Below are 27,389 nucleotides of genomic sequence, written 5' to 3' on the forward strand. Positions count from 1 at the left end.
GAGATTAAACTTTTCATAGGATCAAATCAACCACTTCCTCTCTATGAAGGCATCCTTCCTTCTTCCTGCCTTTCTGCACCAACCCTCTGTTTGCTCCCTCATTGCTTGGGAACCTCCCAGAGCAGCTCTGCCAGAATTCTCTAGGCCTGGGGTTCCATGATCTTTGGGGTTGGAGCCAAGAAAAGCTGTTAATTGCATCATTGCGTCTGATGCATTAACTGCTGCTGAATCCCATCTGCATCTCTCCTAGCATAGCTGTAGGCTCGGGGACGTGAATGTCAGATGACAGTAAGGAAGCTTAATGCATAATTCATATATATACCATTGGGAATGAAGGCAGAGCCAAATCTCTCACAGCCATACTGTTTGTTTTTTAGTTTTAAATACAATCAGCAGCTTGCAAGCCACTGTGCAGTGTCATGTTTCTATGGAGAAGTACAGAGGGACAGCCCCTTTGTTTTCCCTCTTCTGCAGATCCCAGGGATCTGCCAGGGGTCGCTTTCCTGTGAGCTCCCTCACCCTTTTCAATCTGGGGGTAGAGTGTACAAGATTGCCTTTGTAGTATTTGTACTTTTCTCATGAGCACCTCCCCAGGAGTGAGACCCTCTGACTGAGCAGTCCTAAGCAATCTAGTCACCATGGGAAGTGTGTGTTTAAGGAGCGTATGCTTAATGTATATTAAAAGCCAAATGCTTTTTCATGATGCAGTGCAGAGGTGGCATTCTCAGAGCTGTTTGCAGCACTGTGCTGGGGACCAAGGAGAGTTGGATTGGTAACCTGAATGTGTGTTTTAAGATTAAAAAAAAAAACGAGTGGCTATTTTTGGCTATTATTTAATAGATATGGTCTAGCGGGTGCCAAATATTAGCATGCCCAAATGAAAGGAGATGAAGTGTATGGAGATAGGAATAAGTGTGAGGAAGGAAAACTATAAAGAAGCAGCTGTGAAGAGGAAAGAAAAATGTAAGAGTTACTGTGAGAGTGGGGAGCTCCCAGCAAGAGGATTAAAACTAAGCAAACTAATCTAGGAAGCAGGTAGAAAACTCAGAGTGATCAAATAATGTGATTCCAAGGGATTCTGTGCAATGTCTCTGTGTAGGAGAAAAGAATGATTAAGTATTCAAATGTTCCAGCAGTTATAGAAATCCACAGGAGTTTTGCCTGAGAGAGGTATGCAGGATTTAACTCTGTGAGAATAAAGGAACACACACAAATATCAGGTTTCAGAGTAGCAGCCGTGTTAGTCTGTATCCGCAAAAAGAACAAGAGTACTTGTGGCACCTTAGAGACTAACAAATTTAATTCAGCATGAGCTTTCGTGAGCTACAGCTCACTTCTGTAGCTCATGAAAGCTCATGCTGAATTAAATTTGTTACACAAATATCACTATCCCAAACAGAATTTCTATATTCTGAAAGGTGAGACAAGCCAGAGACTCAAGTTCATGAAGGACCTCACTATTGCCAATTTGTTGTACATGGGAAGCCTCAGATTTTGTGATTTATTCATAGACTATAGATTCAGAAGGGACCATTGTGATCATCTAGTCTGACCTCCTGTATAACACAAGCCATAGAACTTCCTCAAAATAATTCTGAGAGCAGATCTTTTAGAAAAGCATCTAATCTTGATTTTAAAAGTCAGTGATGGAGAATCCATCACAATTCTTGGTAAATTGTTCCAATGGTTAGTTACTCACCATTAAAAATGTACACTTTATTTCTATTCTGAATTTGTCTAACTTCCAGCCATTGGATCATGTTATACCTTTCTCTGCTAGATTGAAGAGCCTATTATTAAACATCTGTTCCCCACGTAGGTACTTAGAGACAGTAATAAAGTGACCCTTTCACCTTCCTAGATAGACTCAAGGAGCTCAATCACTATAATACGTGTTTTCTAACCCTTTAATCATTCTTGTGGCGCTTCTCTGAACCCTCTCTGGTTTATCAACAACATGCTTCTCGAATTGTGGGCAGCAGAACTGGACACAGTATTCCAGCAGCAATCATACCACTGCCAATTATTGAAGTAAAATAACCTCTCTCTACTTCTACTTGATATTCCCCAGTTTATGCATCACAGGATTGCAATAGTTCTTTTGGCCACAGCATCACACTGGAAGCTCATGTTCAACGCAGTCCCCAAATCTTTTTCAGAGACACTGCTTCCCAGGATAAAGTTCCCTATCCTATAAGTATTGCCTATGATCTTTGTTCCCAGATGGATACATTTACATTCAGCCATCTCAAAATGCACATTGTTTGCTTGTCCCAGGTTTACCAGGCAGTCTAGATCCTTCTGAATCAGTGACCTGTCCCCTTCATTATTTACCACGCCCCCTATTTTGTGTCATCTGCAAACTTAATCAGTAATTTTTTTTCTTTCAGGTTAAATAGCATAGGGCCAAGAATCAACCCCTGCATGATCCTACTGGAAACACATCCACTCAGTGACTATTCCCTGTTAACAGTTAGCCACTTCTTAATCCATTTAATCTGTGCCATGTTAATTTTATATGTTTGTTTTTAATCAAAATGTCATGCGGCACCAAGTCAAATGCCTTACAGAACTCTACATCTATTACTCCAACAGTTACTTTTATCAACCAAACTTGTAACCTCATCAATAAAAAAACATTTGAGTTAGTTTGACAGATCTATTTTCCATAAACCCATGTTGATTTGCATTAATGACATTACCCTCCTTTCATTCTTTATTAATTGAGTCCTGTATCAGCTGCTCCATTATCTCGCCCAGGATCAATGTCAGGCTGACAGTCTTATAAGTACCCAGGAGATCCTATTTACCCTGTTTTAATATTTAGCACATTAGCTTTTTTTCAGGCTTCTGGAACTTCCCTTCTGCTCCAAGACTTATTGAAGATCAACATGAATAGTCCAAAAAGCTCCTCACACAGCTCTTTTAAAACTTTTGCATGCAAGTTATCTGGACCTGCTGATTTTAAAGTGTCTAACTTTAGTAGCTTCTGTTGAACATCCTCCAGAGATAGGAGTGGAATGGAAAGGGTATCATCACATATTACATAGTATTGCTCTGGACTATATTCTGCTTGCACACTATAAATGTGATGAAGTCTTGATCACTTGTACCTAAGCTACCATTAACTTTTTAGTTCTGTGATCAGTTCCTCTTTATCTGTTAGGACGAGGTCTAATATAGAATTCCCCTGGGTTGGCTGTAGCACTTTGAGTTAAGAAATTGTCATCTGTATTGTTTAGAAATTCCACTAATGCTTTAGTACTGGCAGCACGAGGCCTCCAGAATACATCACTGAGACTGAAGTCCCCCATGATCAGAAGGTTTTGTTGTTGTTTTGGTTCCTCCCACATTATAGATAGGCATGTAAGGAAGCGGTCATTTTGTTCCCTAGTGAGATTTGGTGCTCTGTAGCAGACACCAGCTAGAGCCCTATCCTGTATCCTATCTGTTAGGACATTGATTGATAAGCATTCAGGATCACTTTCTTCCAAGTTATCAGTCACTCGGAAACAGGTAATGCCATTTTTTACAAGAAGAGCCATTGGCTCTTCCCTTTTGCTCATTGATCCTTCCTAAATAAGTTATAACCATTGATTTTAACATTGCAGTTGTGTGAATCACCCCACCAGGTTTCAGGAGTACCAACTAGATTTGAATTTATGCTCATAAATGAGCAATACCAGTTCCTCTCATTTGTTACACCATGTTAGGAACCTGGGTATAGGCAATTCAGGAATTTCTTCTCCATGTCCTTTGGTTCCTTGATTTATTTTGTTTTCAATATCTCAACTTTGTGCTAACTGAGCACTCATATATTTCATCATTTTACCCTCCTCTTCTGCTATTAGTTTAACCTCCTGCTGACTACTCTAGCCAGACTATCCCATGGAGATCAGCTCCCCTCCTACTGAGGAGAAGGCCATCCAAAGCATACTGCTCCCTCTCCCCAGAGAAGGTGGACCAAAACCAAAGGTAGTGGTACGAACCAAAGCTCTACACCACTCACCTAGCCAGAATCTTCTGCCTTCTGTCTTCCTTTGTTTGTGGGACAGGAAGCATCTCGAGAAGATGGTTTGGATGAGCAGCAGTACAAGGCCCTAAGATAGAGAGAAATGAATCTTTCCTTCCTCATATGGAGAACAAGCCCTTAAATTCACCAGAAGTAATGCAGTTCCACCAAATGGGAAAGTGGGGGTAACCACTGAGCAGTCAGGCAGGGGTGAGGACCTCCTCTGTGTACTGTTCCTCAGCATGGGTTGGATATGGCTGTGCGTGGGCATGGCTAGTGAATCCATGGTGAGCACAATAGGAGGAGGCTGAGGCTACAGCATGACCAAGTAGTTGCTTATAGATGCTCTGTAAGTTGGGAGCAGAATTCTGTCCTCCCCACCCACCCGCATCCCTCAGGTCAACAGCACAAAACGTATGTACTTGGCCTGTGCCTGGCTGTCACTCCTGGATGCCTCCACCAATCAGAAGTCTGGAATGATGCACTAGCAGGGAAAATTCATGGCATCTTTTGCAGCCTGGAGTCTCCTCAGGATAGTTTGTCTATTCATTACATAATTCCATGCAGGCTTTTACTAAGACAAGGTGGATTTCAGGTTAGCTATATGATGAATAACATGGTGCTTAAAAAAAAGAAGAGAGAGAGAGAAGATTTGGCATCTGCACCAGTCTGAAGGAATTATGCAAAGAGCTAGTATCACTGCCACCAAGTGGTGCTGTGGGCTAGCTAGTACCTCTGGAGTAATCATTTCAAATCGTGCCTTAAAGGAAATGAGCTGGGTTCCATCCTAACCCTCTTTTTCCCCAGTTGATCTGTCTCACACATCTACCACATTACCTCAAAGTGGCAATAGATGCACAAAGTATGTCCAGGGTTGGAATAACTGGAAGCATGGGAGCTCTACCCTGGAATAGCAAGGGATGCTGTTTGTAAAGTCTCTGGCTGACAGAATTGTGTGGACACATAGGCATAGATTAGAAGGAACTGCTGCAGATTTGGGTGGCTGTGCTCTTTCAAAGATGTGTAGGAATCTAGGAAGCCTGATAAGCACCAGATTACCTTTCTCTTGCTTAATTTTCTGCCAGCAAACTAACTCTCAATTTAAATTAGTCCCATTATTGTTTTATTCTTGCATACAGATGCTGCTAATTTGAGGAAACTGTCCACCTGTGGTCACTGAACTGGACTTCGTGTAGCATTGGCAGTGCCAAAGCTTAATACTCTTAAGCATCACATGTGCTAATGGAAATAGGAAAACCCTTCTCTTGGCATTCCAGAATATTAATCTTTGAACTGTTTTGGTAATAAGTGAACTGCTACATTCCAGTATCATCTGTGCTAGTGCTGAAATAACTCCAGACACTTTAGCCTAACAATAGACTGTTTATAGAATCATAGGACTGCAAGGGACGTCGAGAGGTCATCTAGTCCAGTCCCCTGCACTTATGGCAGGACTAAGTATTCTATAGATCACTCCTGACAGGTTAGACAGGTTTGTCTAACCGGATCTTAAAAACTTCCAATGATGTTCCAAGATTCCACAACCTCCCTAGGCAATTTATTCCAGTGCTTAACCACCCTGACAGGAAGTTTTTCCCTAGTGTCCAACCTAAACCGTCCTTACTGCAATTTAAGCCCATTGCTTCTTGTCCTACTCTCAAAGGTTAAGAAAAACAATTTTTCTCCCTCCTCCTTGTAACAACAGTATTGAAGTACATCACAGGTTCTCATGTCCCCTCTCAGTCTTCTCTTTTCCAGACTAAACAAACACATTTTTTTCAATCTTCTGTCATAGGTCATGTTTTCTAGACCTTTAAATAAACTTCATCCTTTTCTGTGCTATTGTTTTATAATAATATTCCACAAATATGAAAAATGTCTTTAAAATTTCCTATTTGGAAGGGAAAAGGAAAGATGTTACTCTTTAAAACAAGATTCCTCCTATTTACATGTAACAAATGCAGAATCAAAGGACAAGCCTTCCATATTGTATCTGCAAAATATGCAGTCAAGTGACAGGAGTATTTAGAACTATTTTATGGAGGGAGGAAGTATATACATGTAGTTTTTTTTTCATCCCAAGGCATTTCAAAAAGCCTGCGGTCCTGATCACTTTTGAGCACTGAGAGTCTTGCTGAAGTGGGAGTGCATCTGCCGAGCATCACTTGGAATAGCTTGTCAAATAGTTTTGGTTTGTTTTTAAACTTTTTGTCAAATCAAAAAAGTCATTGAAATCAAATTGTTTTTGCAAAAAAACATATTTGCAACTATATTTGGGATGTATAATACCAGTCTCTCTTTCTATTTCCCATGTAGAACATAGGGCTTTTCCTTCCAACTTTACCGGTCTCCTGCTTTGATTCGTCCCATGTAATTTTGATCACTTTTAATTCCATTTCTATTGTGTATCTCCATGTTATCCTTGGCCTACCTCGTTCCCTCTTGCTGTGGGGGTTCCAGTCTAACTCTTGTCTTATGTTATTCATAAGCCCCTACCAAATTCACGACCATGAAAAACACTTCACGTACCATGAAATCTGTTTTTTTGGTGTGCTTTTACTCTATACTATACAGATTTCACAGCGGAGGCCAGCTTTTTTCAAATTGGGGGTCCTGACCTGAAAGAGTTACAAGGCTATTTTAAGTGATTGCAGTATTGCTACCCTACTTCTGGGCTTCCTTCAGATCTGGGTGGCCAGAGAACAGGGACATTGGATGGGTGCCCAGCTCTGAAGACAGTGCCCCTTAAGCAGCAGTGCAGAAGTAAGGGTGACAATAGCATACCATCCCATTCGTGGCTGTGGCTCTGCCTTCAGAGCTGATCCTGGCCAGCAGCTGCTGCTCTCTAGCTGCCCTGCTCTGAAGGCAGGGCAGCAGTGCAGAACTAAGGGTAGCAGTACCACAACCATCCCTATAATAACCTTGAGACTCTCCCCAAGGTGCCCCCCCCCCTCAACTGCTTTTTGGATCAGGACCCCTTCAATTACAGCACCATGAAATTTCAGATTTAAATAGCTGAAGTCATGAAATCTATGATTTTTAAAATCCTATGACCATGAAATTGACCAAAATGGAGCGTGAATTTGGTAGAGCCCTAGTTATTCAGGACTTTCCTTCGTGTATATCCTAGCCAGCTCCATTTTTTTATACATAATTTCCTGTCCTATTAGTACAATGCCAATGATGATATTTTAAAGTAAGCTACCCAGAAATGTAAAATTTCATGACTTCAGTGTTCACAGCTGGGCCTTCAGTTTTAGCTCATCCACAACACTCCCGCTTGGCATTCATGTAGAATTCCAAATGACAGGCACAAGTCAATAGCATAAAACACCTGCCTGATTATTCACATACTTCAGCAATTCATCTCCCTGCAAAAACAACCCCATAATACCAACATACCTGCCTATAAGTGGAAACTTGATTCCTTCATCCTTGCCACCAAAAAAAGAGGTGTGAGAGTGTGTGTGAAAGAGAGAGAGAGTGTACCACATTACCTCTACCCCAGTCATAGAGGTTCATCTGCAGAACTTGGAATTAAAAGTTGGCTGAATAGCCAATCACTGTTATGTTGCTATTTTAGGCTCTTCTTGTAAATCCAGGATGTATGATATCTTTGCATCTTGATTTCCTTCATGGAGTCCAGAGAGGGATGGCTTTGACTGCCTGTTTGGCAGATGCTTTGGGGAAATGTTCTGTCTGTCAAGTGATTTAGTTGCTAGTGGATACCTCTTTGGAGGAGTTTGTGCCTCTTCCGTCTCCTCTCATTCCAAGGATCTTAACAGTGGGAGTGGAAGCAGTTGTAAAATTTCAGCCCAAAAGATGAAGTCAAACTTGGCCTTGGGAGTGAATTTTTCTGGAAAATCCAAACAAATACAGTTTGGCTCCTTTTGAGAACAAGAAAGAGGTGGGGAGGAGTGGAATTACTTTTCCCCCTTTAAAAAAGCAATCTTGTGGATTAAAAATTCAGTGCTGAAGTGGCTATGAATATAAACATGATACTTTGCATGGAAATAATTCTAACAGAATGATTTTACAGGTTTCAGTGAAAATTGATTTTGATTTGACAATTAGAGCCTCTGAAAGAAAAAAAATCACTCTGCCTATGCATAGAACACATTTGCATGGAATTCTCTCATTTGTGTGGTCAGAAGAGAGGATCTGCATGTGTGGACAGGGGATTTGAAGAACACCACACTTACCCTCACAAGTTTTGGGGGGGGAGGGAGAGGAGAGAAGAGAGGAAGATGCCAAAATGGTATTTTGGAATGAAATGATATAGTTCCAATATTTGTAAACTGCCGGGAGTAGTGTTTAAAAAAACAAAACCCTTTCTACACACCACTGAAAAGTTTGGGAAGATGGACTACTTAGCTTTCCTATGTTGTAGATCTCTAGTTTGTATCCCACAAGCTGTCATGGCTTAAAATGGACACTTGTTCTTTAGAATCCTCATTCATTCTCTTCCGACGTGCTTGAGTAATATCTGTAAAGCTGTGCAAAGTAAGTTTTGGATAGCATGACTTTAGATTTTTTTTTTCCATTTCATATTGTATGGGTTTGATTTTGAATATTACTTGGTTTGAGATCGCAGTTTAGTCAAACCCAGCAAAACACTATTTTGTGCCACTGATCCCATATTTTTCACTCCAACCCATAAATGGGTCCAACTTTGTTTAAACCTTGGCTTAGGTTCCTTCAAATGAAACTTCCTGAAAAGGTAGGTGTGTTTTTTGTGTGTTTTTGGAACCTCTGTTAACCTGGCCTAGGTTCCAGTTTATGAAAAGCTGAAACCAGGTCAGTTTTCTCTGGATTTGGATTTCATCATGAGTTTTGCACAGCTTTCATCAAGATGTAAGTAAGCTTGCTAGTGGACATCCTGCTCCCTGGTAGATACATTCTCCACATAGTTTGGCAAAACTGGCTGTTTTTATGAAGAAAGCGCTAGGACTGCAAAAGCGTTCGTTAATGTTGCCAGTAAGGACTGAGGTGTATTGATGGAGTTAAGAGGAAAGTTAGGGCCAGCTTCGGTTTTTTTATTATTTTTATTTTTATTCTCACGGGATATTTAGTGTAAATGAGAGCTTTCCGTTAAATGCATGTGTCTAGCAATCTTATTACAGACCAGAAAGATTCTATGCCAAAACCACATACGTTTTCTTCATGTTATAGTCAACTCATCCTATAACACATTGCTTTCACAATTATTATGTTGTGCTGGGGTTTAATGAAGATGTATAGGTATCATCCATACCTTGTCATAATAAATAGGGACCCCTCTGTGAACAATGGCACTGCCATTCAGATGAATGGAATTATGCTTGCTTGTAACAAATGTGGAATTTGGCCCCAAACATCTATACATCCTCTTGCACATAAGTGGCTCTTTTTTTGTGTGTGTGGGGGGGGATTTTTAAGGGAAGGAGGCGCCTATTGGAAAGAAAAGAATATACTATCTTGGCTATTTGGTTAGAGGATCCCACAGGATCGGAGAGGTGACTTGCTTACTGGATAAAAGGATCTTTTGTGGAGCTTAGCTTTAAAGCTTGCCAAGGACTCCCTTGCTGCATACTGTGTATCCCTCACGGAGGTGCTGCAATGGAAAAATCTACGTGGGACAGTAGAGAGTTTGGAGGACTCTAAATATTACACAGGTTTGTTTTGCACATTCTAAGACGTGGAGGAGTCTCCTGTACTCTGTGTGCTGAACACTGTGCTATTCAGCCTAAGTTAAGCATGTTCTACTGTTCAAAGCTTCCATGGGGCTATGGTTCTTGAGACTGAGTGTATTATTTAAAATGAAGCAGTGATTGGAAGTCACTACCCCAGTCACTCTGTGAAATGGTAAATATTAGTCCAGCTCTGAGGGGGAGAGACCGTCATTCATCACAGACGTCGAGAATTGAAGGGAAATAGGACTTGTCTACACAGAGAAGTAGTGCATGGCAAGCCAGCGTGTGCATGTACGGTGCACTAAGTCAGCATGGGGACTTGGCTTGCCATGCACTAAGTCTCTGTGTGGACAAACCCATAGACTCTGAACTACCCACTCTCAAAGCTGGTCTCAATCAGTTTGAGGCACATAAGCAAGGTGGGGCGTGGGGAAGCTTGCCGTGCAGCTGCCCTTGTCTCTGTTCTGTGGATGAACACAGGTTTTTTGTATGCTGGATTGTCAGTCTCTCATGTATCAAAAGCAAACATCACTTAAAGCTGCAGATTTCAAAGTTCTAGGACCCTTACACTCATCTAGTCTGTCTTCCTGCATTACATAGGCTGTAGAATTTCCCCAGGGAGTTACCATTTCATCAGGATTGGGACCGATGGACAGACCCCTCATCCTGCTGTGTCAACCACGGCCAGACCACAGCACCTGAGCCTCCTCAGCCTCCAGCCAGAGCAGGATATATTGGAATCTATTGCAGATTTTAGAAGGCACAGGACTAAACATAAAACTAGTCTGTGGAATAAAGCAAACCCATTCCATTTTTAAAGCTAGAAACCGTGCCTCAACATCTTTTTAAAACGAACAGGGACAGTCATTCTACAGTGAGATTCCAACAACAGAGAAAGAAGGGATACAATCACTCCACAGCATTATGCTGCTTTTTTCATTTGTGTGTATATATTGGAGATTCCAAAAAATTAAATTAGATTGGAAAATAGACTTTTTACAACATGCCAAAATCCCCACAAATTGGCTCTTGTGCTGTGTTAGCTGAAAGCGCCCTCTGGTGTTGATTTGGGGTCAATACTGCGCAGTTTGATAGAATGAGTTCTTCTTGCTCTGAAAAATCTCAGCAGGTATGTTTGAGTTGACTATTTGTAGACCATGTAGTATTAGAACTACCATGTAGTATTAAAGCAAAAACTACCAAGTACCATGTGTGGAATGACCTCCAACAGGGATAAGCAATCCTCTGAAGATAACAGACTGGCTTTCTACTTGGGTCTTTGGCCTCTAAGCCAAGTGCAAACTGTATTGAGGTGGCTGGCATTTTCAGTGGGGCCTCAAGGTGTAGGCACCGACCCCTCACTTGATTTCAATGGGAAATGACATCAGTCCAGGACAATCCTGGTTTCAAGGAGGGCCCACAGTTGGAAGGAGCAGAAAATTACAATATCCTGGGTGGTCGTGAATGGGCATTCCAGAGGGAGCAGCAGAAGGGGAGGTGAGCTGGAAAGTAGGAGACCTAAAGCAATATAATGGCTGGTGAGGAAAGGTGTAGTTAAAGATGGGGGAGGGGAAGGCAGGTGAGTGGGGAGGGGAGGGAAGGGGAGGGGAGGGAATGCAGAAAGGAACAGTGTTAAGGGAAATTACTCCAGAGAGAAGGGATGGGAGCATGAGGAGGCAGGAACAGCTGGACTGGAGCAAGAAGACAGGGAAATCTGGAGGGTTAATGAGCTGAACACCATGACCAGATGAGCAGGGGAGGAGTAGGAGGCTGGCTGACTGATGATGGATGATTGATTAGGTGGCAAATGAACAAGGCAATAAATTACATAAATTAACTGTAGAGCTCACCAGGAGTTATGCAATTCATCCATTCAGCTGAGAAACAGATGGGCTGTCATTTGGCATGGCTGAAGTTATCATTTGCCATCTGCATTCCTCAGACATGGGGCCAACCCAGCCAAAGTGGAGAGGCTCTGAGAAACAGGGGGAGACAAAGGGAAAAGACATTCTGGGGCTGGGAAACTTTGAAATACCAGGTGCAGTTATGTGTGTTTTAGAAGATGTAAGTAAATACATCACTGGCATTTTACCTAGGCTTCTGTACTCCGGTAACTCACCAGCATGGTGAAGGAGTTTGCTAAAATATCATTCAGGGGGCTCCTATGTGCTCTCCCTTGTCCCTGCAATCCTGCTCCACACTGCTTCACCACTTGGGACCTTCTGTGGGTGAAGAGGCAAGGCCAGGAGTTGCCCCTAAGTCTGCACCAAACTCATCTAACCAGAGGCCCCACTAGTGCCTGAGTACATCTCCTACTGATGCTCATGGAAAGCCCATGCACTTAGTGATTCTAGCTTTGACTAACCTAAAACACGTACCATAGGATATTTCCTTCTCTGTACATAGGAACAGTTGTCTCCCCTTTACAACTGGATTGGCCAGTCTGGAGACTCCTAAACCGCATTCCACAGAATCATGGGAATCCTGGCCTTATTGACATCAGTGGGGTCAGGCTTTCAAACCACATCTTCCCACAGAAAACTCCAAGAGGAGCTGTATGATGCCCTGGCCCCAACAACAAAAACACACCAGCTCTGCTTGTGCTGCTTTCTTTCCTTTAGAGAACTGTAACCTCTTCCCTCCTGAAACTCTCCCATCTATCCTTGTTTCTCCTCTTCCTCCCTTTACTACCTCACTTCCTTTCCTTCTCCTTGGTCCTCATCAAATCTGAGGCCCCACAAGTGTCTTAGTACATCTCCCATTGATGCCTGTGGAAACACACACTACTTAAAAATAGTCCCTGACTTATGATCTTTGTTTCCCAGGTCTTCCTCTCTATTGAGGAGCTTCCTTTACAATTCCCTCCCCCTTTCCTAGGTCCTCAGGGCCGGTGCAACCATTTAGGCGAACTAGGCAGTCACCTAGGTTGCTGGAATTTGGGGGGCGCCATTTTCTTCGGCAGTGACCACGGGAGCCAGATCTTCAGCAGCCCCAGTCACCGCCGGCATTTAGGCAGAGGGAGCTGGGGCAGGGGAGCGCAGAGAGGGCCACCTGCAGCAAGTAAGGAGGGGGCGGCACGCAGGGGAACTCCCCACCCCAGCTCACCGCTGCCCCACCTCCTCCCCGAGCACACCGGGGGCAAGGGTGAGCAGCTTCACTTCTCCAGCCTCCCAGGCTTGTGGTGCCAATCAGCTTAGGCGTTGCAAGCCTGGGAGGCAGGAGAAGTGAAGCAGCGACAGCGTGCTTGGGGTGCTCGTGCGCAGAGCAAGGGTGAGCTGAGGCGGGAAGGATGCCTCAGGGTGGAGCTGCCGCAAGGGGGGGGGGCACGTCAGAGCAGAAGCGGGGGAGCTGCCATGGGGCAGGGCGCTCAGGGCGGGGGTACTGGGGGGGGGCGTGCAAGGTGGAAGTTTCACCTAGGGCACGAAACATCCTTGCACCGGCCCTGTAGGTCCTTCTCCTTCCTAATCACTTGGTGGCTGAATCTGGGGCCTCTTATTACCCCACCTCCTTTATATCCAGCATGGGTTAATGAGCTGCAGCTGCCACATTGAGTTAGCAGGATTCCAATAGCATCACTGCAAAATTCCAACAGCTGACAACAGGGCAGGTCCACAGAAAACTCCAGCAGCGCACAGTTCCCTATGGATCTTTGTCTCATAGGAGGGTGATGTGATGGTACTAGGCCATGTGTGCACCAACTCCTCTCTGCTCTGAGACTGTAGGGAGAAGGAACAGGTAGCAGGGGAAGATGAAAGGTTGGGGCTCATACTGAAGGCAGTGATGGGGAAGAAGCTACAGCCGTAAACACCCTCCCTAGTGGTTAAAGGCTACTGTTTGCTGGCTATGCTTCAATGGAATCTACGCATCTCTTCCATGAAAGAAATGGCCACTAGTCAAAACTATCCATCTTGTCTGTCTTTATGCTATAAATTGAGTAACTGGCTTTGGTTATGGGCATGTGCACACAGAAAACATGATCTAGTTATGAGCCTGGGAGTCAGGATCTAGGTTCTATTCCAGCCTCTGTTACAAAGTTGCAATGAAATATCAGACAATTCTTTTTGTTTGTGAGGTTTTTCCACACACCAATAGGGAAGCAAACCATACATTTTTAAAATAGGAAAATAAACTTGTAATATCACAAACCTGAGAGGGAGTCTCAAGGGAAGTTATGAAATCTGAGATGACTTCATTCTATTTTAAAAAAAAAATTGCTTTCAAGTGGGTGTCACGTGAGTCATTATATCCTTATAACTTTGAGCCTTGACATGATGTGCACACACACTGACCATGGCGTTGCACTTCAGTGACTTCAAGGGAAGGAGCACAGATTACAAATCCACATGCAAACATTTTTCTTGCTCAGCATCTAGAAGAGATTGTGTAGTAGTTACTTCCTGGAGCAGATAGCAAGCTGCCTATTTCTCAACCACATGTAGCCAGTGCAGCCCCTCTTTGTGCATTTAAAAAAAGTGTCTGCTTTCTGAATGGTAGAAAATAGGGCTGTCGATTAATTGCAGTTAACTCACATGAGTAACTAAAAAAAATTAACCATGATTAATTAAACTAACCACGATTAATTGCAGTTGTAACTGCATATTAAAGAATAGAATGCCAATTGAAATTTATTAAATATTTTGGGATGTTTTTCTATATCTTCAAATATATTGATTTTAGTTACAATACAAAGTGTACACTGCTCACTTTATTTTTTATTACAAATACTTGCACTGTAAAAATTATAAAAACGTTTTTCAATACACCTCAGAGAAATTGCACTACAGTACTTGTATAGTGAAGTGCAAATTACAAATGTAGATTTTTGTTGTTACATAAGTGCGCTCAAAAACAAAACAGTGCAAAACTTCAGATCCTACAAGTCTACTCAGTCCTACTTTTCGTTCAACCAACTGCTAAGATAACCAAGTTTGTTTACATTTACAGGAGATAATACTGCCCACTTATTTACAATGCCACTAGGAAGTGAGAACAGGCATTTGCAAGGGACTTTTGTAGCTGGCATTGCAAGGTATTTACATGCCAGATATGCTAAACATTCGTGTGCCCCTTCAAGCTTTGGCTACCATTCCAGGGGACATGCTTCCTGCTGATAGTGCTTGTTTAAAAAGTGTTAATTAAATTTGAGACTAAACTCCTTGGAGAATTATATGTCTCTGGCTCTATTTTACCCACATTTTGCTATATATTTCATGTTATAGTAGTCTCAGATGATGACTCAGTCAGTACATGTTCATTTTAAGAACACTTTCACTGCAGATTTGACAAAACGCAGTACCAATGTGAGATTTCTAAAGATAGCTACAGCACTTGACCCAAGGTTTAAGAATTGGAAGTGCCTTCCAAAATCTGAGAGGGACGAGATGTGGCGCATGCTGTCAGAAGTCTTAAAAGAGCAACACTCCAATGCGGAAACTACAGAAGCCAAACCACGAAAAAAAAAAAATCAACCTTCTGCTGTTGGCATTTGACTCAGATGATGAAAATGAACATGTGTCGCTCTGCACTGCTTTGGACTGTTAGAGAGCAGAACTTGTCATCAGTATGGATGCATGTCCTCTGTTATGGTGGTTGAAGCATGAAGGGACATATGAATCTTTAGCACATCTGGCATGTAAATGTATTGTGATGCTGGCTGCCACAGTACCATGAAAACACTTGTTCTCACTTTCAGGTGACATTGTGAACAAGAAGCAGGCAGCATTATCGCCTGAAAATGTACACAAACTTGTTTGTCTGAGTGACTGGCTGAACAAGAAGTAGGACTGAGTGGATTCATAGGCCCTAAAGTTTTACATTGTTTTGTTTTGTTAGTGCAGTTATTTTTTGTACATAATTCTACATTTGTAAGTTCAACTTTCATGATAAAGAGATTGCATTACAGTACTTAAGTGAATTGAAAAATATTTCTTTTACAGTGCAAATATTTGTAATCAAAAATATAAAGTGAGTACTGTACACTTTGTATTCTCTTATAACTGAACTCAATATATTTGAAAATGTAGAAAACATCCAAAATATTTAAATAAATGGTAATCTAGACAGCTCTAGTTGAAAACAAATAGCATTTTTGCATAAGTTACTGTAACAAGATGGGTGCATTACATAGTCATGTAAAGTACACAGTTTGGGAGGTGAAGCCAATGACTTCTGAAAGAACCGGATACTCCATAAACCAGAATTGATACTTGCATTAATGGACATCCAATTACAGTGACAAACCTGAGGAAAAACTGTAACATCGTCTCACAGTTTTGAGTAGGCCTGAATACACACGCCTCTCTGAAGAGAGGCATGAATTGATGCAATAATCTAGTGGAAAAAGTGTACTTTTGCTCCAGAACATCTCTATGTTAAAAGTAGCTGGTTAAACTACTTAGTGTATACAACTAGTCTTCAAGAGAGCAAGATGTAGACTGCAAAACTTTTCTTGATGCTTATTGAAGGTGACCTTGAAAAGCTGCTGACCCAGACTAGCGCTCAAGGTTCAGAGTTTCTTGTGCAACTGTAGATATTCTCTCACTTACAGTAAAGCAAGTCATGAAACATTTTAATGCAGCATGTATGAACAATGTTCTGGGACCTTAATATACTAATGGCCCATTCTCAGCAACTGTCAGTCAATGTTGTTCGAGGGGCAGTCTTGTCCTTCTGTATTTGTACAGTACCAGTGGGGTCCAGGTCTGCAACGGGGCTGCATATGACATCAATACAGAGAGAGACTTTCAATGGTGCTAAGCCAAATAAGGATCTAAACTTCATTTTTTCTAAATGCCCCTTTGTTTACCTTTAAGCCAGAGATGGGGAACCCTTTTTCTATGAGGGGCCACTGACCCAGAGGAAAAAATCAGTCGCAGGCCACATAAAGCCCTGGAGGGGCGGGGAGGGTGCAGAGGCTCAGGGCTTCCCCCTGCCGCGGGGCAAGCCTGAGTGGAGACTTGGGGCTTTCTCTAGGCTCTGAGGTGGGGCAAGAAATGAGGGGTTCAGAGTGCAGGAGAGGGCTCCAGACTGGGGCAGAGGGTTGGGGTGCAGGAGGTGAGGGGTCCAGCTGGGAGTGTGGGGCTGGAGATAGGGTTTTGGGGTGCAGGAGAGGGCTCCAGGCTGGAGCCAAGGGGTTTGGAGTGCAGGAGCGAGCTCAGAGTTGGGGCTGCAGGAGGTTTGGGGTATGGGTTCCAGGAGACAGTTTGGGTGCAGGATGGGGCTCAGGTCTGGGGCAGGGAGTTGGTATGTGGGGTCTGGGAGGGAGTTAAGGTGCGGGAGAGGGTTCTGACCTGGGGCAGGAGGTTCAGGGTGCAGGCTCCAGCCAGGCAGTGCTTGCCTCAGGTGGCTCCTGTTCAGGGTGCAGTGGGGCAAAGGGAGGGTCCCTGCCTGCTGGGGCACCGCGCTGCTCCCAGAAGTGGCCGCCATGTCTGGCCCTTAAGTAGAGAGGCCAAGGGGCTGTGCATGGTGCGTGCTGCCTGCACACGCAGCTCCCATTGGCTGCCGTTCCAGGTGAATGGGAGCAATGGAGTCAGCGCCGGGAGCAGGGGCAGCATGTAGCTCTTCCCTGATTGCCCCTCCTCGCAGGGCTGCAGGGACATGCTGGGAGCTGCATGGAGCCAATCTGACTTCTGGCAACCCACCACTTGCGGCTCCAGGCCCATGTGGGGGCACTGATGCTCGGGGCTTCTGGTGTGCGGCACGGAGACTTGCTGCAGGCTAGATGAAATTAAGCAGTGGGCTGGATACAGACCCCGGGCTGGAGATTCCCTATCCCTGCTTTAACCATTACCTGGAGAATGGAAAGCCCGGTGATGTTTAAAAAAAATCCATTAACTCGAAAATGCAAAAAGCAAGCCCTATTGGACAGAATCTGGATAAAGACCACTACAGTCGTGCTTTAATAGACATGAAAGATCATTGGTTTTGATTTTTCTTTTGGTGGTGGGGCTACTAAGTACTGAGGTCAAAGAAATGCAGTTTGTTGCTCTAAGTCAATTTCTGGAGCTGGAGTAGTTTTCTATATACAGAAAGGCAAGTTTGAATTATTCTTTTAATAATTTTTAGCTAAAGAAAAAAGCCATGCTAATGTATCAGCTCTGCAGCAAACCACAAAATACAAGTGCTTCCCTGAGAGCAGGGCAAATACCATAGCAATTTCTCTTGCGTTAGTAGCATACAGCACAAGTATAAATTCTGCATTGTATAGAGTATGTTGCAAACTTCTTTACATAAAACTTTTTTTCCAGAACATACCTGCACTAGGGTTTAAGTATTTAACTGCTTATACAAGGACAGTTTAGCTGGTGGTATGTAGCCAAATGAAGTGTGAATTTACTTTATGGACTAAACAGCAGAGTTCATAAAATATGGATGTCATGGCCAGATTCAGCATATCAGGAATCAATACAGAGCTACCTTTTAATGCATTATGGCATCAGCCCAAAAGGAGACAGATTGCTTTTTCCTCATGAGCTTTAGAATGATAGAAATTCTTCTAAATTCCACATGACTAAACACAGGAGCTCTTCTGTAAGGAGAGGTCAGACAAAACTTTATAAAAAGCAACTATTTTGTTTGAGTGTGTAAAAATGTACATAAAGGCACATAATATAATCTCCAGACACATTGCCTGGCTATGTGTTCTGTTCAGTAACCTAAACAGATCAGGGCACTTGCCCATCTGTTGTACCCCATCCTCCTTATTCACTTTAAAACCGGCAATGGTTAATAGCTAAGCAGCAATCCTTAATGTGTGAGAAGCAGGTATTCATGTGCTGCAGGAAGCTGCTGTAAATTGCTATAACTCCAGTGACACCAATGGAATTACACTGATTTCCACTTTAGAGGATCTGGCCTTAAAACGCTGTGTTGTAAGAATGCACATAAGTGGATTAAATTAATATTTGCACTTATTAGCACTTTATAGCCAAGGATTACAGTAAAGATGGTGGTGCTCTGACCCTGTACAATATACAGGTACCTTGGATAGACAGGCAAATAGTAGTAGCTCCATTTTAGAAATGCCACACTGGAGTGTAGAGTTTAAGGCTCTGATTCAATTAAAGACTTAAGCATGTACTTAAGTCTATCCCTACACAGCAGACCATGTGCTGAAGTGCACCTAAGTCCCATTAACTTCAGGGGGGCTTCAGCAACTGTTTAAGTGCTTTGCTAAACTGGGACCTAACTGCAGTGCCCAGGGTCGCACAGTAAGACCTTGGTGAAGGCAGGGCTAGTATCCAGCTGTACATATTGTCCCCTGCTTGTCTCACCAGCCTGTTTGACTAAGTGAAACTAAAAATCTTTAACTCTGAAGTCACCATGGATTTCTAGTTTGGCCTATTGAGGAGGGACTAAAGATTTTAACTTATTTCATTCTGAGCCTGAATTTGGATCCTCTCCTGTTCCTGAACCTATCAAAAACAGGCCTTTTGCTTGAAATTTTCCATGTGGAGGAGTTGAGCCTCGGTGAATTTTTACCTGTACTTTAAAAGCCGTTTCTGAGATATGGAACTTGCAGTAGAAAGCCAAAAATTCCAAGTTAAGGTTAAACTTAAAGAAAACTACTGAATGAAAGCATGGAAAATTCCCACGGAAGTACCACCAACAATTTAACTTTGTTCCCCTTCCCCTATAACCAGCTGACACATCATTCAGGCAACTAGATGAACCCATAGAGGCTACACTGGAGATATAAATGATATGGTTACACTCACAATGGGGGCCCCCATTGTACTAGGTGCTGTTTAAACACAGAGGAGGACATGGTCCCTACCCCCAGGAGGTAATGGTCAGACGGTGTTGAGAGTGGCTGACTGGTGCATGAATTGGCACACCAGTTCAGCTGCAGCAGTCTGTGGTATAGAAAAAATGTGTAATTAGTAGCTCTTAGGCATTGTCTTCAGCTTCAAAAGACTCTAAAGAATAGCCAATTAAAAATAGGTAATAGAACCCATATTTAAAATGGGATAACTGAGGCGAGAAAAGGAGGAGTCATTCACACAGAAAAATTTACTGTGTTGAGAGATCATGTTATAACTCAAGAGGGCTCTGAATTTCTCATAAAATGATTTGGTTTTGGACTGTGCAGGACACAGTTAACACCACATTACTGAACCCTTGATCTTCAGTCTGCTTCCCCTCCCGTTTTCATTCACATGGGTAACAAAGTGTTTAATTTTGTCATATAATAAGCTAGTCCTCCAAGTATCTACTGACGTGTACATTTGCTTATGAAGATTGGACCTTAGTGACTGGCCACTATGGTCAGATTGCAGGAGTCGCTGAACCTTATCTTGGGCCAATGGTTCTCAACCTATTTAGCGTTGTGGGCTACATCCAGTAATGGCCCTGGAGATGTCACATGAGCTGCAGCTCTGTGCTGACTGGGATGCAGGTTGAGAATCACTGTCTTGGGCTTTAATCACGGGACCACGCCTCTTTCTAGTAACCTTCGGAATTATCAGTCATTATAATGATGTCATTTTTCCAGTTGCAAAACATTTAAACCAAAAGAAAATATTCCTTGACAAAACTACTCTATTTTGCTCTAAATATAGCAGTAAGAGGCCCAAAAGTGAAGGAGTAGGTGAAATTTATATTTTAAATGCTCTTGGTGCCATGAGTAAGACAAACCACTGTCTTTTTAACTTATGCAGAAGTGTATGTTTGAAGACCTTCGCTCCAACCACACACTACACTAAAGAACAGCTTATTTTATTTAAATATTTACCTTTAAGACTTATGCCATAGGTCTGACTCTGTTCAGTCTTTACATTACCACAAATGTAGGTGTGTTTGTAAAAAAACGGACAAATGTTGAAAACTTCTGCTTCGCCAAAAAAAAAAAAAAAAAAAAAGGAGGAGGAAGGAATAACATGCCTTGTAAAGGTCATGAAACATGTTGCATACCATTTTATTTTGAAGCATGCTGCAGAAATCTCAGTTCTCCAGAGCAAGTGAAGATTTGCAAAGCAGCAGTTAAGCCATTGTACCTTTTAATTTACATACACAAATTACTGCATTTGTTTAGATTTGAAAATAAGGGGCCAAGAAACAGTTCATCTTTGTCTTAGTCATCTCAAAAGCTTCCTTCTTTTCTTTCTCCACTGTTTATTGTCCATGTCTTCAGTATCATCAGGAGGATCTGGCATTATGAAACCATCTGTCAGCTTATAATAGACTACTGTGGAATCTGACTCAACTATAGCCAGGATAACTGACAGTGGGGAATCCGTTTCATCTTGTGGAATACATGCTTTCTGCATGATCTCTCTGAGCCTGAAAGAAAGATAGTCAGTTAGGAATCTATTCACAATCATTTCAATATAGCATCAAACTAAAACTGCAATATCACTTATTTCCCAGGATTTATAGGGTTGAGGACATCCCAGCCAGTAAATCGTGAACACTTCTGCTGTCCACTGGATTCTCTACCTTTAAAGGACCTTCCCACAGATGCACTGCAGTGGCAATACTGCTTATTGCCTAATGGATACCACCAACCTGCTTAGAGAACCCATTTCTCCCTGCAGCAGAAAGCAGGAAAGAGGAACAAAGGGAACAAAGCATTATATTTTCAACATAGTGCTCTCTCTTTTACCAGCTGTGCTTAGGCTTTTCTATTTACAAAGCTTTCAGAGCCTATCGAGGTTTAACAAGGACAACTGCAGGGTCCTGCACTTAGGACAGAAGAATCCCCTGCACTGCCACAGACTAGGAACCGAATGGCTAGGCAGCAGTTCTAGGGGTTACAGTGGACAAGAAGCTGGATATGAGTCAACAGTGTGCCCTTGTTGCGAAGAAGGCTAATGGCATTTTCGGCTGTATAAGTAGGGGCAATGCCAGCAGATCAAGGGACGTGATCATTCCCCTCTATTCGACATTGGTGAGGCCTCATCTGGAATAGTGTGTTCAGTTTTGAGCCCCACACTACAAGAAGGATGTGGAAAAATTGGAAAGAGTCCAGCGGAGGGCAACAAAAATGATTAGGGGGCTGGAGCACATGACTTATGAGGAGAGGCTGAGGGGAACTGGATTGTTTCGTTTGCAGAAAGAAGAATGAAGGAGAATTTGATAGCTGCTTTCAACTACCTGAAAGGGGTTCCAAAGAGGATGGAGCTCGGCTGTTCTCGTGGCAGCAGATGACAGAACAAGGAGTAATAGTTTCAAGTTGCAGTGGAGGAGGTTTAGGTTGGATATTAGGAAAAACTATTTCACTAGAAGGGTAGTGAAGCACTGGAATGTGTTACCTAGGGAGGTGGTGGAATCGCCTTCCTTAGAGGTTTTTAAGGTCAGGCTTGACAAAGCCTTGGCTGGGATGATTTAGTTGGGGATTGGTTCTGCTTTGAGCAGGGGGTTGGACTAGATGATCTCCTGAGGTCCCTTCCAACCCTGATATTCTATTATTTAACTTATCCTTAAAGGTGCTAGAGCCATGATCCATTATAAACAATTTTTATGTTGTAAAGCATGTGACTATTTGCCTTCAGTACACACGCATGTTCAACATCATGATTAGCATTAGTTCAGGGTAAGCGATAAAGTCCTATGATCCAGTCCCACTAGTCACCCCTTTCTGGAGTTAAAGAAATGCATTTAAATGTCTGAGGAAAAGTTAGTCTTCATTTTGATTTTAAAATTCTCCAATTGCACAGATGCCTGCTGGAACTGGATTCATCAATATATTAACAGGTAGTGCCCTCACTTATATACAATACATACCAGCTGACTACATTGCCACCTTATTAATCATTTATAGTATGGTAGCCACAAGGGGCCAAATTGTGGAAGACACGGTACACAAATGAGACAGCCCCTGAACTGAAAAACTTCCAGTCTAAATAGACGAGATGGATGAAGTATGAAATGGAGCATTATCGCCATCTTACACATGGGTGAACTGAGGCACACAACAATTGAGTGAGTCTGTGACAGAGCCAGAAAATGAAGTCAGATCTTCTGCCACCCAACCCAGTCTGTTATCCTCAAAGGTAGCTTCCAAGGAGAGGGAACAAATTGTTAACTAACACTCGCTGTCAACTACTTTCTGCTTCCTATTTTTTTAAATCCAGGAATACACACAGAGAAGAAATGCTTCCATCTCAGTTCATTTTAGGAATAATATGTTGACTATTTTCTTGTCTACTAATTGAATCAAGGGGTCCCAGGGTGAAGGAAGGTCATTTTAGGATCTAAAAATTACAGCATAAATCTACAGGGCTCTAAGAGAAACTATCTAGTCCAACAGAGTTGAGGACGTTAAGAGGACATTAAGAGCGGTGACATGTACCAGCTAAGAGTGCATAATGGCTTAAATCAGCAGTTCTCAAACTGTGTATCAGGACCCAAAGTGTGTCACAACCCCCTTTGCAATGAAGTTTGAGAACCCCTGGCTTAAATGACTGATGTGGCAACATCTGTATATGACATCATTGAAAACCATCTTGTTTTCTAATAAGTCTTGTGTGGAGAGTTTGTCCATGATATTGCTACAGAACCTACCTGTCCCTACAGTATGCATACGCCCCCATCACTTGATGTACCTTTGAGTCCTCTCCTCCCCCAAGAGCTGTAGATCCTGCAAGTCAGACATTGGCTTAAAATGAGTGTTTCCAAATGCACCTGTTCTCAAGCTCTAATTATCTTCCTCCACCCCATTTGAAAGATTAGAGGATCACAGAGGAATCAAATGGGAAGTGGGAGAGGATAAAGCAGCAGCCTGGAAGCCCAAATGATGTTTTAAGCACATGATCTTCCCAGTGCTCTTAGCAGTCTCAGAGTTTTGCAGAAATCAGTCACACTCAGTTTCACTAAAGAAGAAAGACAAAGATTTCCTTGCAGGTTTTATGGTTGGGCCCCACACACAGAAGGTGTCATGCAAAGGGAGGCCTGCCAGCCATTTCACACAGGAAAGACATTTAAATGATCATAAGCCATATTTTCACACTCCCGTGTTACTACAGATGCTGCTGGTGACAAAGCAGAGATCAGCTACACAAGGAGATGCTGTGTGTATAGGGCAGAAGGGGACTGCCTCCAAAATGCTTAAAGATCAAACACCTTAAATGAGCTCTCCTCCTACCCCTATATGTTAGTGCAATTTTGATTGCCAAGTGGTTTTCAGTTTGGGCTCTCCCTGCCAGGGTGCATGGTGGTACAGCTGTACATCACTGGCCCAGGGACGCCAGCTGAAGTGCTGATGTCAAGCACAGTTCAGCATGTGCGGGGAAAATACCCACCCCTCACTGCAGATTGAATTGCTCATTTTTTTTATTTTTTTTTAACCTAGAGGCAGCTCATTTATGATTTGAAGCGGGTTGGAGCACTACAAGCGACACCTTCAGAACTGCAGGGTTCTACTCTTCTCTAGCCTTCCACAGTGTGATGAGCAACTTTCCATACGACATATCTAATGGCCATGGGGGGGAGCGGCAAGTGTCCTTTTCACAGAAGCACATTGAAGTGAGTGAAGAGTGTTCTAGAGCTAAGGAAGGATTCTATGGGGTCTCCCTGTCATCTGCAACACTATAATTTTGCACATAACAGCAAGTGCCCCATTCTCTCATCTTTGCTGCAGACGTGTGCCCTAAAAGTAGTGCACAACTCAGGAAACTGCCCTGCCAGTTAAGAATTCAACAGCAGGTCAGAAGGTAGACAGAGGCCTACACTACAAAGTTAGGTGGACAGAAGGCAGCCTACATCAACTTATGTAAATGTCTACACTAAAATTTTGCTCCTGACAATGTAACTGCCCCACTATGCCAACGTAATAACTTTACCTGCATGAGAGACACAGAGTCAATGCTGATGTTATTAGGTCAACGCAGTGTAGACATCAACTTTTACTGGCTTTCAGAAGCCATCCCCCAATGCCCCACACTTGACAGTACGGTCAGTACAAGTGCTCCTGGTGATGACGCGCACCGCCAGCACAAGGAGTGTAGTGTGAACATGCAAAAGCAATTTAACTAGTGTGGTGGCTGTATGTTCACAGAACTTAGGTTAACATAATTTTGTAGTGCCCACAGTCCTGTTAGGGAAACACCAGCCGATGCAGGATGGTGGTAGTGCCCATCTGGCTGCAAGGGGGATTTCAAGACCCATGAAATTTAAACTCATTTTAAGAGTAGCCCTGGGACTAGATTGAAGCACGTGCTGTTGGTTGAAGGGGTCTTTACTTACTTCCAAACACTGAACGAACTCCTTACTGTTTATTCTTGAGTAGTCTGAATCATTTAAAATTAGATTAGACAATCCATGGGCCTGTCACCATTTAACTCCTTAGGGAGGATATTTCTCATTCTAATAGGTCTTAGTGTTAGCATTTCTCTCCTGCTTGTCTAAGACCCCCTTTGCTCAATTTCATGACATTTTCAGCAACTAGGCCATTCTTCAACACAATCAATATTACCAGGCAAACTATTTTCAATCATGGCTTAAGATGCTCCAGGGGGACCCATCTTTGGAACAGGTCATTTTTCTAATGCAGACATGGCCAAAAGGAGCCTGTTGAATCTTGTGGAAAACACAGTGTATAGCAACTAGATGTAATGCAATGCAGCACTGTTGGCGATTATCTGGAGGAGAGCTTTTAAAAGGAATAAGTCCCTGGAATTCAGGAAGTCTGCAGACGTATGTGTTTCCTGTTTCCCTTCAAGGCATCATTGTTGGGATCACATACAGCATTTTTGATTAAGTTCCTTTTCAACCATGGTCAATCATAAGAGCAGGTAGGAAGATAATTAGACTGCAATAGATGTTTATCTAGATTTGCACTGTGAATTTGATGTACATCAGATCTGCAATGAACAAAGAGACTGATAAACACTGTGCTATTTTTTTTGTAATAATGTAGATACAACAAAAAGGATTTTCTACTTAAAAAGGATCGTTGGCCCTAAGTAAAGAAATGCCAAAAACTGACGCAGCCCCTCTCCAGATGTCCTCTCTGCATTTTGGCCTTCTGAAACATTACTAGGTATTTGTTTGCCAGATCTGGAAGAGCTAATAATCCTTCACTCCAATAACTTAAAAGCCTATAAAAAGATAGCAGTATGAACTAGTCCACTTATTCAAAGAACACGACTACAGCTTAGATAATAGAATAAAGCAAACCTCTACCTCCTGTTAAGGTTTCACTGCTATAAGGGGTTTCTGCTCCCATAAACATCTCTAACTGAAACCACTTGTATACAGATGGCCTTTTCTTCTAGGAAAAGTAGAATATTAGCAGTATGAGGGATAAAGGAGCTCAATTATCCACAGCAGAGCCTAGAGTGGTGCAGGCTTCCCCCATAGGTCTTCCAGTGTGCCTCCAACTTCACTTGAAAAACTACACACCAGATTGAAAGCACAGCTCAGTATCTGTATCCAGTTCATTCTTGACTCCTGCAGGGAAGATTCACAGATTTTAATGCTAGAAAGGTCTATTATCATAATCTATTCAGTCCTTTTGCACAGTACAGGCCAGAGAACGTCACCCAGAAACTTCACGGGGAGAGGGAGAGGGGTGACTGTTTCCCATATTTGCACTTTGCTTATTTCTCATGTCCTTCTCCTCTGACGGAAAGAGCAAAGAGGTGTCCCAACTTAATTTTCTCTTAATAGCCAGGAATGGTTCTTCCCCAGGGATTGTTGACAGGTGCTCAAGATATAACCTGATCTCTCTCCAGGTCTGGTAACATTAAACGGTTCTTGAAGAATGGAGAATTAAATTCTGGAGTATTACCTCCGCTTTACCCCATCAGAACAGTTCCAACTGCCTCCATCTCTCAACATTCTCAGCAGCAGCAACCAGTCTTGTGAAGTACTGAGCGGCCTCAAACGTTGTTCCCAGTGAGCCTGAAGGAAACCGAGGATGCTCAGCTCCCAAACTTCAAAGCTAATGGTTTAATTCCTTAGTGCTGAATCCTGCATTGCTTATTCGGGTACCCCAAGACATGATCCATCCTCCAGGACCAACAGGGACCAGAATGTCGACTACTCTACTATTTTAATCAGAACCAGTGCCAGAAGACTGTCTTCATTTTCACTGTATTCCTGATTCCCCCTTTCTCATGCATCAGTGGTTTGAACATTAGGCTGCTAAACCCAGAGTTGTGAGTTCAATCCTTGAGGGGGCCACTTAGGGATCTGGGGCAAAAATCAGTATTTGGTCCTGCTAGTGAAGGCAGGGGGCTGGACTCGATGACCTTCCCCTTCCAGTTCTAGGAGATAGGTATATCTCCAATTATTATTATATGCAGCCTGTGTGTTACAATATCCAGTCTTTCCATCTTTACTGATCAACTGAGTATACATCACTATCAGTTTTACAATGCTGATGGCATGCACCGTGTATAGCTGGTCATTACCTACAGCTACGATTTCTCATTGTTATCTTCTTCAAAGGACATAAAAGTTAACAGACCCTGTGCATTGGGCTTCAGTCTTCAGATGTCCTGGCTGTTTCAGACCAAACTCTCCTCCCAAAAATAAAGCTCATCTAGTTCTAGGACACACAAGTTACTTGCATAATGACAGATGTTGCAAAGGAACACAGATTCTTCTTCGAGTGCTTGCTCATATCCATTCCAGTAGGTGTGCGCGCGCCGCGTGCACGTTTGTCGGAAGATTTTTACCCTAGCAACACTCGGTGGGTCGGCAGGGCGCCCCCTGGAGTGGCGCCGCTATGGTGCCGGATATATACCCCTGCCGACCCAGCC

The 27,389-nt window shown here is 42.8% G+C and overlaps 1 protein-coding gene across 1 annotated transcript in view; it reads right to left on the minus strand.

The window, feature by feature from the left end:
- Window positions 1–20,583: 20,583 nt before the first annotated feature.
- TSEN15 (tRNA splicing endonuclease subunit 15) overlaps window positions 20,584–27,389 on the minus strand; it is a 28,022-nt gene continuing 21,216 nt past the window's right edge. Inside the window, exon 4 of the mRNA XM_032772938.2 lies at window positions 20,584–20,964. Within this exon, the coding sequence (XP_032628829.1) occupies window positions 20,760–20,964 (205 nt within the window). The 3' untranslated portion in view covers window positions 20,584–20,759. The remainder of the gene's footprint in view (window positions 20,965–27,389) is intronic.

This window comes from Chelonoidis abingdonii, chromosome 7 (assembly GCF_003597395.2).
Source record: "Chelonoidis abingdonii isolate Lonesome George chromosome 7, CheloAbing_2.0, whole genome shotgun sequence".
Taxonomy (NCBI): Eukaryota; Metazoa; Chordata; order Testudines; family Testudinidae; genus Chelonoidis; species Chelonoidis abingdonii.